Consider the following 17559-nt stretch of genomic DNA (forward strand, 5'->3'; position numbering starts at 1 on the left):
TCACAAAAACAAACCAAAGAAATATATGGATAAAATTCCATCGCTAAAGTCACATTTTTTTTAAGTGAATTCAGATCTTACAATAGTGATGTTTTCTATTGTTTTTTCTTTTAAAAACTTACTTTATATGCACCTTGCTGTTTTCATTTTCAGATTAGATTTTATCGATTAATTAGGGGTAACTATTTACAAACTTCTATTTTGTAAAAAGCAAGGTTACAATAGAAACTCCCTTACAAAATATTCACCTTCCTTCAGATTTTGTATCTTTCCTGTAATTGTTGCTGTTTTATCTCTGCTACTGTTGTGTTTTGTGTTTCTGCTGCTTGTTTTGTATGAGTTGCTGTCTTTTTTCATGGGTGTGGTTCTGCTTATCAAAAATAATAATAATAATAATATGAGTAAAAGGGACATATTTGGTTAATTGTTTCTACAAAATCTTGCAGAGAGGATAATGGATGGTAGCAATGGAGATGTAGCTGTTGATTTTTATAATCGCTATCTGGTATACAGTCAAACAAATTTTTCTCAAAATATGTACTACTATATGACTACTTTCAATGTGCAAATAATAAACAAGAATTGTGAAACTAATCTTACAGGAAGATATTAAAAGAATGAAGGCAATGGGTTTTGAATCTTTCAGATTTTCAATTTCATGGTCTAGAATAATACCCAGTAAGTACTTCACGAAAGTTTGAGCCTTGGAATTATAGTTTTGACTTGATTGATGATAATCGGTTGTGCCTGATTAAATACATATTGATTCTGTTACATTACATATTTACATTTCAACCTTGAATATCTAGGTGGGAAAGTGCATGAAGGAGTGAATGAGCAAGGAATCAAATTTTACAACAATCTTATAAATGCACTTCTTAAAAATGGTGACAACCATCTCCCTACGAGCTTGGTCTAGTTTATTGACAATGATTTCCCTGAAGATTAGAATCATCATTCTCATTTATTTGCTGGAATATGTAGGAATGGAGCCTTATGTAACTATTTTTCATTGGGATACACCTCAAGCTCTAGAAGAAAAGTATGGTGGCTTTTTAAGCTCTAAAATAGTGTAAGTACACTGCTTTAAAGTCTCATATTTCTCAAATACTAGAGATTCAACTCAAACCTTTTGGATTAGTTTCTATATTGTGTTAATATATGTCAAATACACAGGGATGATTTTCATGATTTTGCAAGACTTTGCTTCGAAAAATTTGGTGATAGAGTGAAATACTGGGTCACTTTAAATGAACCATGGTCAGTAGCATTATTTGCTTATGATTTAGGGGTTCATGCCCCAGGTCGATGCTCATCTTGGATGAATCAAGCATGTCAAGCTGGAAACTCATCCACTGAACCTTACATAATTTCACATAATTTACTCCTTTCGCATGCAACTACAGTTCAACTATACAGGCAAAAATACCAGGTATTACACAAACTTGCATTAGAATATAAAGAAAATAGTATTTCACATATATTTTAATAACATTTGGGTTTCTTATTACTGATCATATAGGCAATACAAAAAGGCAAAATTGGGATAACACTAAATTCTATGTGGTTTGAACCATACTCTAATAGTACGGTTGATAAGAAGGCAGCCAAGACTGCAATTGATTTCATGTTTGGTTGGTGAGTCTTTCTTATCGATTGGTTATAATTATCCTTTATAATAATACATTAGTGGAAGCCTTAAATTAATATATGTATGAAATTTATAGGTATATGAATCCTGTAACCTATGGCAACTATCCAAGGAGCATGCGGAAATTGGTTGGAGATAGATTGCCGAAATTTAAGCCTAAAGAATCTAAATTACTCAAAGGATCATATGATTTTCTTGGATTAAATTATTATACTTCAAATTATGCAAAAGGGAATGCTAATGTTGATCCACATTTTTCTAGCTACTCAACTGATAATCATGTTAATCAAACTCGTGAGTTCATCTATTGCTTTCCCACTCAATAGAATGATGAAATGTTCTTCTTGTTGAATGATATGTTTAATTTTCATTTTGTTCCTGCTTTGCAGCTTTTGATCAAAATGGCAATCTTATTGGTCCACAGGTTAGCCCAAAAGAAAATAATTTAATCAAATAAAAATAGTGAAGATAAATGACATAGATGATCTGATTATTGCAGGCTCATTCACCTTGGTTATATATTTACCCGAAAGGTATTCGGTATCTTCTGAATTACATCAAAGATACATACAAAAATCCAATAATTTATATCACTGAGAATGGTAAGACAATTGTTACCTAATTAAAAGAATGCTATCTAATTACATGTTCATCATGGTTGGTTTGATAATCTGCTCATATTCTCTGTACATGCATGCAGGGGTTGATGAGTTGAATAACAAAACGCTAACCCTGAAACAAGCCCTTGATGATCGTGTGAGGAAAGAATATTATGAAACCCATCTTTGGAATGTTCATCGATCCATCAAGTGAGTCCATTCTCAAAGTTATTCAATAAACATACAAAGTTTATTGGATAATCATGTGCCTAATGATGATTAACTGGTTTTGGCAGGGAGTATAATGTTAAAGTCAAAGGTTATTTTGCTTGGTCATATTCAGACAATTTCGAATGGAATATCGGTTATACTTCAAGATTTGGCTTGATTTATATAGATTATGAAAGAAACCTAACAAGACACCTCAAGCAATCAGCTATTTGGTTTCAGAAATTCCTCAAAAAACAATGATTTCTCTATTATATATTGAGCCCAAGATGGTGTCGTTGTCTACGTCTAATTAAACAAGAGATCTAGATTTTTTTCAATTGTGGATGGCAAAGAGAGAGAAGAAAAAAAGAAGAAGAAGAAGAAGCTTTCATCCTTTTAAGTCATACCATTTTTGAATTATACTCTTGATCAAGCTAATAATTTGATTCCATGGATGAAAAATTTAATCTCTATCAAATGATTTGAAGATATTATCTTGTTTTGATAGCTCCACTACAAGATAAAAGCAGAAATTATCAACGGATAATATCCATTTCTGAATAATAATGGATCAATAATGAATATTAGTGTAGAAAATAAATTAGTAACAGATTACCAAATCCTTTACTAGTCTGTTATCAATTTTTATAACGGATACTCATCCGTTACTAAATGATTTTAATTTTCATTATATAATAACGAATATTTAAATTCATTACTAAGTTCAATTTGTTAATGTAATTTAGGAACGGATTATAATATTTGTTGCTAACTTATAAGTTAGTAATGAATGTAATACGTTACTAAAGTTAAATTTTTAATTTAAAGATTTTTCTGTTTCTCTCCCTCGTGATTCACATAATTTTTGAACTATGCTAACAAAATTCCTATCCATCAATCCCAGCTTCCCTCCTAGACTAGTTGATGCCATTGCCCAAAATTATCGTCGTCGGTACATCGTCGTCTCTTCTTCCCTCCCCTTGGTTCATCATTTCAATCGCAGTTGCTAGGCCAAATCTCTTTCTTGCTCTCAGAAATCGCGTTCTTCTGTAACTCTTTGTAATTGATTCTCAAATTTTACTTCTTCTTTAATCTTTCTATAACGTTAAGGGTATTAGGATTTTTCTTTTTTGTTGTTTTAAGATTCTTATTTTCGCTTCTCCTTGATTTTATGCGTGCATTTAATTTGATTTAATTTGTTATGTTATAATTATTGTGGGTTTTAATTTCTTGAGGTTAAGAGCTATAAATTGAATCGATTAAATCAATAGATTTGGTTTCATGCCACTACCGAATTACTGGTTAGGTCAGGAGAATCTGGTTATGGCAAATGCTGCACCAAGTTACTCAAATAATGTTGTGGAAAATGCAGAATATAGCTTGAAAGGAGCTGTAGGAATAGGCTAGGAGGCAGTTATACAAAGTGACAAGAGCCCAGCTTTATTCCTGTATAATTGCACACTTCAGCTAAAATATTGGTTGTCCATAAGGTTAATCTTCAGATTATCAGATCCATATCTAGTTTTCACATTAAATCAATAGAAATAAGAGCATGAGAATTTTTTTCTTAAAGACAGAATTGAGATTGCGAGTAGTCTGAAAAATTAATGCACGTAAGTTGCTCAAATAGGTTTACTGAAAAATATGACAACACAAAGCACACAACTCAACCAGCTGAAGACTCGACGCACAAGTCAAAATGCAGAATATAGCTGGCAGACACTTAGCAGCTAAAACATTTGATGAGATTTACTGTGTCCAGGCTAAATCACCATGTGTGTGCGTGCAACTGTGCGCATGTGTGCAAGAGTGAGATAGATAGATAGAAAGAGAGGGAGAGAGAGGAGAATTATTTCAAAACAAAATAAAATAATACTTCTAGATTGCCAATATCTTATCTCAATGCATTCATCAACTTCAAATCCTAAGAAAATAGCCACACCAAAAAAGGCACTTAAAAAGACTTCTCAAATGAGAAAGTCCTGAATTGTATAAATAATTGTAAAGCCAGAATTTAAATAGAGAATTTCAAATAATAAACTGTAAAATTCCTAAAGAATAGTCCTACACACACAAAAAAAAAATTATAATTATAATTTACTCACTACACAGAATTACTTTCCATTGTCTCTGTCGGATTAGATGTAGAAATACAGATATACATAATCTTAACTTCTTTCACTCCTTTTGCTTCCTGCTGGCTACTGCCTATTGCTTTTGTTCACTTTGACATAGATATGCATATGCCAAAACTTTATAGATATAAAGGGCAAAAGAACAGACACCCTGCAAATTTGGTGTTAAGAGTTAACATTAATTTGCAAGATTTTTTTCATGTTTGCAAGAATACAATCTTTACCATTAATTTGTCAACTGAAATTATGTAAAATTGCACATTAGTTATATCATTAAGCAAATGCATATGGTATTTGGAGTTGGTCATGCATTAACTCTGATCTACAACACTGTTTTTTTCCACTGTCTGATTTTTTCCTTGTGCAAATTTTGATATATTTATAACTTCATATTAATTTAAGCTGAAATAAGGTAATTTTCCATCTTCAAGTGATTTCTTATGTAGAGAAAATTCTGTAGATTTTCTTAGATTTAGAATATATAAAGGAGATTCTATAAATTTTGTATATTAGTTTGTGGCAGTGGGCTTACTGTATCAATTATGTGTTATGGATGTTATTTATTATATTTGAAAATAAGTATATGGGATTTTTGAAACAGCCGGGTCCAAACTGATCCAAATAACTTTTGGGCCCACTTTTCACTTGGTCTAAAATGATTAAGCTAAATTATTTAGTAGTTTCGTGCTAAGTATTATATACAATTCAATTTCCTTCAAATCTACCGATGTGGGACAGTTCAGCTGCCGCAATTCTGCAAGCAGGCAGCTGACCGTTACATTCGGTCCCGCTAAATTTTGTGACGTCCTCGTCGCAACTGAATCCAATACAATTACTAACCAGGACCGGACCCTTGGGTATTGTGGTTCGCTAGTACCTCGGGCGGCTCTACCTCGTCTCTCACGGATAGCCCTTTCCTCGTAGGCCCACTAGCTCTGCACAATTTATCTAACCCAGGGTGGCTCTGATACTAATTGAAACAGTCGGGTCCAAACTGGCCCAAATAACTTTTGGGCCCACTTTTCACTTGGCCCAAAATGGTTAACCCAAGTTATTTAGTAGTTTCGTGGTAGCTATTATATACAATTCAATTTCCTTCAAATCTACCGTTGTAAGACGGTTCAGCTGCCGCAATTTCGCAAGCAGACAGCTGACCGTTACACTCAATCCCGCTAAATTTTGCGACGTCCTCATCGCAACTGAATTCAATATAATTGCTAATTGCTAACCAGGACCGGACTCTTAGGTATTGTAGTTCGCTAGTGCCTCGGGCGGCTCCACCTCGTCTCTCACGGGTAGCCATTTCCTCGCAGGTCCACTAGCTCCGCATAATTTATCTGAACCAAGGTGGCTCTCATATCAATTGAAATAATCGGGTCCAAACTGGCCTAAATAACTTTTGGGCCCACTTTCCACTTGACACAAAATGGTTAACCCAAGTTATTTAGTAGTTTCGTGGTAGCTATTATATACAATTCAATTTCCTTCAAATCTACCGATATGGGACGGTTCAGCTGCCGCAATTCCACAAGCAGGCAGCTGACCGTTACAATTTTCGACAGTGATGATAACAGATCTTTCTTTTCATGGCTTTCTGAAGCATTATTATTATTAGACACAGACACTATATCATTAAAATTATCCAAATTCTTTGTAGCTAGGAAATTATTGCAGTTTTGTTGACTGATTACCTTCCCGATTTCTCTCGAATTACTGAAACTTTGTATTATTGCCGCTCTTATCCTACGTAGCTTAACCATGAGATACGTATAATGATTTGCTATAGTTGCTGCTGAACATTTGGATATGGATTATGGTTATGGCCCCTCTTACTTGTGTATTCTTTTGGAAATTAGTTGAAATAATGCATAATATAAAATATTAGGTTCATATGAACTTATGCTACTGAGTTTCTCCAAAAAAATACTTCTACTGATATTTGCTTTCATATTCTATTTGTTTCTTGACTATCTGTTGCTAAAGGGTGTTTTGTTATTTTGATCCAATGCATACAGGTTTTTGGGTGTAGGGAAATGATATACCTGTCTATGAATGCCTTTTTAGTGGGGTAGCTTAATGAATTAGGATTTAAGAGTCTGAGTTGAACAAAACAAGTATATGGTTTACAGATTGAAGTGAAAAATCCCCTGTTCATTTCTGTTGAAATAGTATTCAAGTTAATAATTGCTCAAACCATATTACTTGAAAACAATTACATTTCAATTTAGTTTTTTTAGATGAGGATGTCGTTCTGATCAACTCTTTATTTATTGTTATATATTCTAAGTACAATAAGTATAATATGCATTCTGATAAAGTTTGGATGTATACAAGACTAAAAGATGGTCTATTAAATCCTTTATTCCTTGAAAGATTAAATGAATTCATTTCAACTGCCAAACAGTTTTCAGACTGTTTGAATGGAGAACTAATTAGGTGTCTATGTAATCAGTTTAAGTGTCAAAATTGTAGTTTCGAAGATGAGAGTACAATTAGGTTTCATCTGATGAAAAATGGGTTCATTAGAGACTATTATGTATGGTATTTGCATGGCGAAATTCAAACCTACAATGCAGCCCACAGGAGAAGTATGGATTCGACTTACAACACTTGCAATGTGGAATATCAACATGATGAGTTCTCTAATATTTATGAACAACTTGTTGTAGATGCAGCAGGACCTAGTTTCTTCCCTTCAACAAGTAATGAGCCTCTAAACCAAGCTACTTAGAGATTGTATGACATGTCGGCTGTTACTAATTAGGAATTATGACCAGGTTGTGAAAATCATTCACAACTGTCAATTGTGACAATAATATTTATCAAATCTAAACATCATTTGTCTGAATGGTGTTTTGACAATATTTTCCAATTCATTAAATAAACAAAGAAATTGCTTGAACGCTTGGAATTGCCAATTCAGAATATTCGTAGTTACTTAAATGGTTGTATGATTTACTGGGATGAGGATAATGAATTACTCATGTTCAATGTGTGTGATAATCTGAGGTACAAGCGATTATGAGATAGCCAGAATTCTAGTAAAATCTAAGTTGCTTATAGTAAAAAGTATTATGTGTCAATCACACCTAGACTACAAAGGTTGTACGCATTTAATGTTACAGCTAAGGATATGATTTGGCATGCCAATCATGGGACTGATGACGATTAATGCATCATCCATCTGATTCACATGCATGAAAAACTTTTGATAATAATTGGCCTCATTTCAGTGCTGAGAAACGTAAGTCCGTCTAGGACTATGTACCGATGGTTTTCTACCCTTTGGACAATCTGGTCAGCAATATTCATCATGGCCTGTCATATTGACACCATACAACTTACTCCATGGTTGTGTATGAAAGGTGAGCATATGTTTCTCACTATACTTGTCCCAAGACCTAGAAATTCAAAAGATAAGTTGGATGTGTATTTGCAACCCCTAGTAACTGAGTTGAAAGATTTATGGGAGAATGGAGTTGAAATACATGATGCATTCAATAAAGAAAATTTTAACTTGCGAGCTACTTTAATGTGGACTATAAGTGATTTTTCTGCTTATGCAATGTTATCTGGATGGAGCACTGCAGGACGAATCGTTTATCCTTATTGCATGGAAGATAGTGATGCGTTCATATTGACAAGAGGAGATAAGCAATTATTGTTTGACAATCATTGCAAATTTTTACCTCCTAGCCATTCTTTTAGAAGAAACAAAACAGTTTTTAAGAAGAATATATCTGTTACTAAGCAAGCTAAACCACCAATGTCTGATAAAAAAGTATTGAAACAAATTGATGAATTGGGGTTTAAGAGGGTTATAGATGAAGATGCATTTGAAATAAATTCATGTCTATCAAAGCAATGTGGTTGGCGAAAAAGAAGTATCTTGTAGAATTTATTGGTTCGGCAAAATCTCGATGTTATGCACATTGAGAAAAATTTGTTTAAAAACATAATCAACACTATAATGAGTGTTGAGGGAAAGACAAAGGACAATGCTAAGTCAAAGGCAGACCTAAATGTGATCTGCGTTCGGCCAGGGTTGGAAATGGATCAAGTCACTGGGAGATATCCCAAAACTTGTTATACTCTAGATAAATAAAGTAAGAAAGTGTTAAGTAATTGGCTGAAAAATCTCAAGTTTCCCGATGGATATATTTCCAATATGGGGCAATGTATTGATATAAAGAAATTGAAGATGTTTAGGATGAAAAATCATGACTGTCTTGTTTTCATGCAGCGGATTATGCTAATTGCATTTCTTGAGTTGTTTCCTTCGAATACTTGGCAGCCTTTAACAGAGTTGAGTAATTTTTTTAAGGAAATAACATCTACCGCTATAAGTGAGAATGATATGTTGCGGTTGCACGGTAAAATTCTTTTGATCACATATAAGTTTGAGGGTGTTTTCTTTCCAAGCTTCTTTAATTGTATAAAACATCTCCCCATCCACCTAGCATATGAAGCATGGCCGGTAGGTCCAGTGCAATATCAGTGGATGTATCCTTTTAAACAGTAAACTCTTTTAACTTCACTTTAATTAAGTTATTTAATAATATTTACTAATGTTGGTCATATATTTTATAGATATCTGCGACAGCTTAAGAATAATGTCAGAAATAAAGCCAGAGTCGATGGATCAATATGTAATGCATACCTAGTAGAAAGGCAACATCATTTTGTGCGCATTACTTTGAGTAGTATGTCTAAACTAGACATCAAAAAGTGCTAAGGAATGTTGATATTTCAGAAAGTACTGAAAATTATGAAGGCAATCTATCAATTTTCATGCAATCGGATCGATCAATAAGAAAAGGGACAACTACGCACCTTATGGAGGATGAGTATAAATAGCACAAATGTATATATTATTAAATTGCCCAGAAGTGAAACCCTGCGTTGAGTAAGTTATCATAAATAATTAATTTACATGTTAGTTTTTTAAATTAGTTTTTCTAATTCAGTTGAGGTTTTTCTTGCATTTACATTGATCAATTGCGCTCAAATAATCTATTAGGTAATGATTCTCATATTGACATCAAATTGGAGAGTGAATTTCCTATATGGTTCAGTAATTTTGCTCATGATTCGTGTAATAATATATCCAACAAGTTTCTCGTATCACTTGTAAAGGATCCATTATGAAGTATGACATCATACAATGGACATAGGGTGAATGGATATAAGTTTCAATCAAAGTTATATTGTGCAAATAGAGCAACTATAAATAGTGGGTGTGTATTAAGGGATCAAATTACAGCAGCGAAGAGAGCGATTACTATGAACAATTGCTTAAAGTTATACGTTTGGAGTATCCAGGTCTTCCAATCAAGCAATTTGTACTTTCCAAATGCAATTGGTTTGACCCCACTCCAAATGTAGGCACAAAGATCCATAGTAAATATAAACTTATTGATGTAAATCATAAACGATCTTTTAATAGATATGAGCATTTTATACTAGAAATACAAACAATACAAGTGATATATACTCCGTATCCTAGCCTAAGGCGAGATAAAATTGAATGGTGAGCTGCTATAAAAGTCAAAACACGTTCTGTAATTCAACTTTCAACACAAAAAAATACACAACCTACTGATGAACCATTTCAACAAGATGAAATGGAACACACTGCCATTATTAGAAAAATTGATGATTGAACACAATAATTAAATGATCCAATTGGGGATGTTATTAAAATTGATGATAGTGAAGAAAATGGTGAAGATGAAACTATAATAGCAACAAAAATAGATGATGATGATGATAATGATGACTTAGATGTAGATAGTGAATAGAAGGTATAACATAATTGATATCTATTTTTACTTTCAGCTATTGAATATGTTTTACCACATGTGATTTGTTTAATATGAATTTATACAGGATGAGAGGACAAAGATGAGGACGTTAATCTTCATCACGGGGTCGAGGAGACCACGGTAGGGGCAGTGTCCACACGAGTGAATCACAAAATATCTATCAAGATTTGGTACAGCATACTGCTTTAGTTCCCAGACCAGACCAGGGTGAGAAAGCCACACAGGGTGCTGCATCATCCACCTCTGCTTCAGTGCACACATCTACTATTGTCTCAGCTCCCATGGTTTGCCACCTATTGCATCAATGATAACATCTGTATTTGCATCTGCTTCTGGTAGTTGTGGACCTACAGGACACAGACCACATATTTCTATAGTAAACTCAATGTGAGTAAAATTTATTTGCCACCTATTGCATCAACGGCAGCATCTGCATCTGCTTCTAGTAGTTGTGGACCTACAGGACACAGACCATATATTTCCTTAGTAAACTCAATATGAGTAAAATTTATAAGTATTTTTAACTATGTATTTAATTTCTCTGCTTATTTCAAAATAATTATTTTGTCAATTGTTCTTTTACAGCATGCAGCCTTCTGATCCGATTACTACGCAGATTACCTTGATCTTTAAGGAAAAATTAGTAGCAGATGGCTTTTATTGGAATAATATACCATAAAAGGTTAAAGAATTCTATTGGCAAGAATTTAAGACAATATAAATTTTACTGTGCATGTGATTAATTTTACTGTGCATTATTTGTCACTAAATGTGAGTAATTACAGAAATATTTCTTATAGGAGGAGGCAATAGAACAGCTTATAAAGATAGTTTGGAGAAAGAAAGTTGCTGAGCGCTACCGTAGCCTTATGTGTAGTATAAGGAATGGATAGGAGAAGAGGCTATCACTATCAAAAGGAGTAATGGATGCATGACAATCCGCTTGGGGTGCCGCTAAATATCAAAACAAATGAAAAAAATTCTCAAATAACAGAAAAAGTGAAACAGATAGGTAAGGCGCTGGCCCATTAAGACATTGTAGAGGATTCATATCTTAATATAGATATCAATAACAGATGGTATGTGATATTTATTTTCACTTAAATTTTTTTAAATACTTTAAATTTTATCCAATTTATTGTGAACTTATATTCAAGCATATTTTTATTATTTATATTTAATTTGTAATGCGAAAGACTAGGCAGAAATCCTCTACCTCATGAGTTATTTGATACTACTCATAAGAAGAAGAGTATCTCAGAATTTATTGATGCACGCTCAAAAGTCATTCATGTGAGAAATTAAATAAATTTGTAATAAATTATTTGGTTTCTAGTTTATACTATTATATCACATGATATTTATTTTTTGAAAGACAGGTTTTTGTCTTTAAAAGAGTAAGCATTACAGACGGATAATGACAGTACTAAGACATCTCACAGTGATGAGGCTCTATTATACTTTGAGGCAGTGGGTGGAGAGAAAAAAAGAAGGGTGTACGGACTTGGATCACATGCTTCAATTTTCATCCCAAACAAGTCTTATGCTAGTACATCCTTCACATCAACTCAGCAAAATCAGGATTTTCATGATGAAATGGCTGATTCTCAGACGCAAGCTATAGGAGTTTGAGGATAATGAACAAGTATTGCGTGAGCAAAACGTATGGATTACCTCTGAGCTCTCACAGGTGAAAGATTTACTTATGCAGCTCGTGAGTCAAAGGCAAGATAGCTGTAACGACCCGACAACCAGACCGCTACCGGCGCTAGGACCCAGATCGATTTAAGGTCGCCGAAACCCGTAGCAAGCCTACTAGACTCACTGTTTAACTGTTAAAACTCCTACTTGGATATACTTTTGCATAGATCATGAAAATTTTCTGTTCCAAGGCTCAACCTCTGCATGCATTATATCTGGAATCAATATCTAGACCCCTTGCTAGAGCACTCATCAAAGCTCTAAACAGGTCCAACTAACAAGAAGTTAAGCCTGGTTTTTCTTTTTATGACAATAAATAAACATTTAAAAGGAACAGACCATGCATAGAAAACTTATAAATACATAAAGGTCAAGCACAAGTCTATGTTCTATACAATGTTTAAAACTTTTAATATACATTTATTTACAAAACCATCCATGTCCACATCTATACTGTACAACTCTTCTACCCTTACTGTAATCCTGCCAACTTTCCAACTCACCTGAACCTGCAAAACTGGGATGAGGGGAGAGGAATGAGCAATACTAGCCCAGTGAGTAGAACAGTAAAATATAACAACAAATCATGCTTTTATGAAATGCGTCACTTCACAAGTAATCACCACATAGAATGGACAGAATCGAAAAACCCACTGTACTATGCTTGGCCCGAAGGCTCGCAGGACTTCAGTTCACACATAAGCTATGCCCGGCCCAAGAGCTCGCGGGACTTCATTGCACACAATGAAGCTATTGGGTTATCGAATTCGTGCAATGTCCATTCCACAACTTCACAGATCAAACAAATGCGTCACATTCGTGATTTCTAATGCATACACCCTATGTATATCATTATGCATGAATCATGTCATGAACTTTAGAAGAGAAAAGCCATAAAATTTAGTTCCACTCACCTCAGAATGACTCTGAACAAACTCTGAGCAGCTATCCCTGCTGATCTACTGGGTTCCTCTGATCCGAACCTACACAGGTGGACTCAAAATGAGGGACCAAACTCGCTCAAAATATCTCTAAAAAACTCTCCAAGAACCCTCCTAAAACATCCTCAAAAGATCACAAAAAGCATGCAAATGAAGGCTAGACAGGACACTTTCGGGGGCAGGTTCGGCGGCCGAAAGTCCCCTCCAGAGATGAAACTCAGGCACTTTCGGCGGCACCTTCCGTGGCCGAAAGTCCTCTCCAGAGACGAAAGTCCAAACTTTCAGGGGCGAGGTTTGACAGCCGAAACTGCCTTACACAAGGGTTCGGCGGCCGAATGTAACGCCCCGGAAATCCGGACCGCTACCGGCGCTAGGATTCAGGTCGGCTTAAGGCCGCCGGAACCCGTAGCAAGCCTACATACATCCTGTTTACCTGTTTAATCCCATACATGATCAACAAACATACATAAGAATTAAAAACTTTTCTTTTTCTTCATATACCAAACTCAACCTGTGCATGCACTGTATTCATCATATACATAAACATTAATCCCTCTGTGGGATTTCATCAAAGCCTCAACGGCAATATACATTCAGTGTTGAGTTGGTTCACATATTCATCATAAAATAAGATCATGTACATACCAAGGGATTAACAAATACTATGGTCAAGCACAACTCTATCCTCAATGAGCTTAGTTACATAAACATAACTATTTCAAACTTTACATTACATTCTTATCATTTGTCATGTCCACATACTCTAGCTATTACATACATATGACTTTTCTCTTCTTTTCTTCTCTATCACTCCCGTACCTGCAAACCTGGGGGTTAGGGGAGAGGGGTGAGCTAAAAGCCCAGTGAGCAGAAACTAAAAACATTATATTAAAATTCATGCTTTCATGAAATGCATCATAACGCAGACAATTCACATCAAGGGTGAACCTGTCACCAATTAGTCCCAACATAGTCTCGTGCCAGGCCGTAGCATGGGGTCCTGGTCTTCCTGTCATAACATACATAAAGTCTCGTGCCAGGCCGTAGCATGGGGTCCTGGTCTTCCTGTCATATCAGATATAAAGCCTCGTGCCAGGCCGTAGCATGGGGTCCTGGTCTTCCTGTCATAACATACATAAAGTCTCGTGCCAGGCCGTAGCATGGGGTCCTGGTCTTCCTGTTATATCATATATTAAGTCTCGTGGACTAATTGGATCATACAGCATTCACCCACAACCACAAAATAATATGCAATGCGACATATTCGTGTACTAATGCAATCAGCCTATTACATGTCATCATGATGCATGAAACATGCTCAAAACATTTAATTGCTTGATTTAAAACATTAAGCTTGTTTCCACTCACCTCTGGTTAGCTCTGACCAGACACTGAAGCAGCTCACTCACTGCTGGGGTCCTCGGTTCCTCGGGTCCGAACCTACACAGGTGGACTCCAATGAGGGACCAAACATATATAAACATAACTCTAATATATCCCCCAAAAACCCCCTAAAACATCATGAAAACATCATAGAAAATATGCATGAAATGGCTGAACAGGGCACCTTCGGCGGCACCTTCGGCGGCCGAAAGTCCTGGACAGAGACGAAACTCAGCTAGGTTCGGCGGCACCTTCGGCGGCCGAAAGTGCCAGACAGAGACGAAAGTCTCTTTTCGGGGGCACCTTCGGCAGCCGAAAGCTGCCTTCACAAGAGGGGTTCGGCGGCCGAAACTCCCTTCGGCTGCCGAACCTGGTTTCTGCCAAACGGCAGAAACTTGGTTCAAATGAACCTCCTGCCTCCCAAAACCATAGATCATGCATATTTCTCAACCAAAACACACATACAAGTTCCTAGGGGTCTCAAACATGCATATACCCCATCTACAACACTTCATTCACACACAATCAAGCTACATTGCTCAAACATCATTAAAACCCATAAACTCAACATATGTCCTAACATGCATTTCTACCCATAGATCTTACTTAAAACTTGTTTAAAACATAAAAAGGGTTCAAGATCGACCCTTACCTCTTGAAGAAACGAGAGGAAAGCGATCCTAGCTTGGAGATGGAGAGATTAAGCTCTTTGAACCTCCAAGCACTCAAAACTTGCTCAAAGCTCACAAATCTTCAAAACAAAGTTATAAACTTGTTAAAACCATGAAAGATCTAGAGGAAACACTCAAGATCGAGGGAGGAACGGTGGAGACTCACCTTGGCCGACAATGGGAGAGAAAGAGCTCGCCCGTGCGGACCAAGGGGACCCTTTTATAGTGGCTGGCCAGGCCACGTTCGGGGGCCGAATGTGCCTCCGCATCCATGCAATGTTCGGCGGCCGAACATAAGGTTCGGCGGCCGAACCTGCACTTCCCTCACTTAGACTTTCGGGGGCCTAACGTGCCTCCCAAAGTCCATGCATGTTCGGCGGCCGAAAGTGAGTTTCGGCGGCCGAACCTGGGTTTTTCCTTAGAGAATTTTCATGCAAAAACTTATTTAAAATCATACTTAAAACATTAAAATACATGAAAACATTTTATAAAAACATGCTTTTACCCTTCTAGAGGTTTCCGACACCCAAATTCCACCGGACGGTAGGAATTCCGATACCGGAGTCTAGCCGGGTATTACATTCTCCCCCCCTTAAGAACATTCGTCCCCGAATGTTCCTCAACTAGTACATGCATAGCGAAACAAACATAACATACACACATATAGCACATGGAACACATCTCAACTAACCTTAGAAGAGGTGGGGGTACTGCTGGAGCATGGACTCCCGGGTCTCCCAAGTGCATTCTTCCAAATTGTGGTGGTTCCAAAGGACTTTCACCATCGGGATTTCCTTGTTCCTCAACTTTCTGATCTGAGTGTCAAGAATCCGCACTGGCTGTTCAACATAAGTGAGATCCTCTTGGATCTCCACATCAGGCTCGCTAAGAACCTTGCCCGGATCTGACACGAACTTCCTCAACATGGAAACATGGAAAACCGGATGGATTCTCTCCATAGAAGCAGGCAAGTCCAGCTTGTACGATACATTCCCAATCCTTTGCAGGACTTCAAAGGGTCCAATGTACCGCGGAGCTAGCTTACCCTTCTTACCAAATCGAACCACCCCTTTCATTGGAGACACCTTGAGCAACACTAGATCCCCCTCCTGAAACTCTACTTGTTTCCTGCGGATGTCTGCATAACTTTTCTGCCTGCTGGTGGCAGTCTTTATCCTTTCTCTGATCATGGGCACCACCCTGCTGGTAATCTCTACAAGCTCAGGCCCTGCTAAGGACCTCTCTCCTACCTCTTCCCAGCAAACGGGTGACCTGCACTTCCTCCCATATAAAGCTTCATATGGAGTCATCCCTATGCTAGCATGATAGCTGTTATTGTAGGCAAACTCCACCAAAGGTAGATGTTGCTTCCAAGAACCGCCAAAATCTAGCACGCACATTCTGAGCATATCTTCTACGGTCTGGATGGTCCTCTCTGACTGTCCATCGGTCTGGGGGTGGAAGGCAGTACTGAAATCTAACCTGGTACCCATAGCACTCTGCAGACTCCGCCAAAACCTGGAGGTGAACTGGGGCCCTCTATCTGACACTATAGATACCGGGACCCCATGTAGTCTGACGACTTCATCCACATAAACCTGTGCTAACTTATCCACAGAGTAGTTGCTCCTAACTGGAATGAAGTGAGCAGATTTGGTGAGTCTGTCCACAATCACCCATATGGAGTCTAGTCTGTTGGATGTTGCCGGTAACCCCACTACAAAGTCCATAGCTATGTTCTCCCATTTCCATTCTGGAATAGGTAGCGGGTTAAGCATTCCAGCCGGCTTCTGATGTTCCAGCTTCACCCTCTGACATATTTCGCAGGCTGACACGAATTGTGCCACTTCCCTCTTCATAGCTGGCCACCAATACACCCTCTTCAGATCTTGATACATCTTGGTGGCTCCAGGGTGAATGCTGTATCTTGCATTATGAGCCTCTCTCATAATGTCTCCTTTAAGCCCGATGTCATCTGGTACACATAGTCTATTCCCATAGCGGAGGATCCCTTTATCATCGAATCTGAACTCACTATCTTTGCCTGACTGAACAGTCCTGGCAATCTTCACTAACTCTGGGTCCTCGTGCTGTTTCTGAGCCACCTGCTCCAGAAACACGGGGGTTACTTTCATCTGTGTAATCAAAGCACCTGTACCAGACAACTCCATCTGTAGACCCTCCTCAATGAGCTTATAAAATTCCTTCACCACCGGTCTCCTCTCTGCCGTGATGTGGGATAGACTGCCAAGTGATTTCCGGCTTAAGGCATCAGCTACTACATTAGCCTTACCCGGATGGTACTGTATCTTACAATCATAGTCACTGAGCAGTTCTACCCATCTCCTCTGCCTCAAGTTCAAATCTCTCTGACTCAAGATGTGCTGCAGGCTCTTATGATCTGTGAAGATCTCACATTTTACCCCATAGAGGTAATGCCTCC

General features: G+C 37.1%; 1 protein-coding gene across 1 annotated transcript; it reads left to right on the plus strand.

Moving 5' to 3' along the window:
- Window positions 1-408: 408 nt before the first annotated feature.
- On the plus strand, window positions 409-2753 carry LOC110618791 (beta-glucosidase 24). Its single transcript, XM_021762035.2, has 11 exons — window positions 409-505; window positions 603-678; window positions 810-887; window positions 985-1072; window positions 1177-1432; window positions 1523-1638; window positions 1728-1945; window positions 2041-2075; window positions 2151-2253; window positions 2352-2460; window positions 2547-2753. The coding sequence occupies exons 1-11, from the start codon at window positions 455-457 to the stop codon at window positions 2719-2721; spliced, it is 1305 nt and encodes a 434-aa protein (XP_021617727.1). The 5' UTR covers window positions 409-454; the 3' UTR covers window positions 2722-2753.
- The last annotated feature ends 14806 nt before the right edge of the window (window positions 2754-17559 follow it).

This window comes from Manihot esculenta, chromosome 7, assembly GCF_001659605.2.
Source record: "Manihot esculenta cultivar AM560-2 chromosome 7, M.esculenta_v8, whole genome shotgun sequence".
NCBI lineage: Eukaryota > Viridiplantae > Streptophyta > Magnoliopsida > Malpighiales > Euphorbiaceae > Manihot > Manihot esculenta.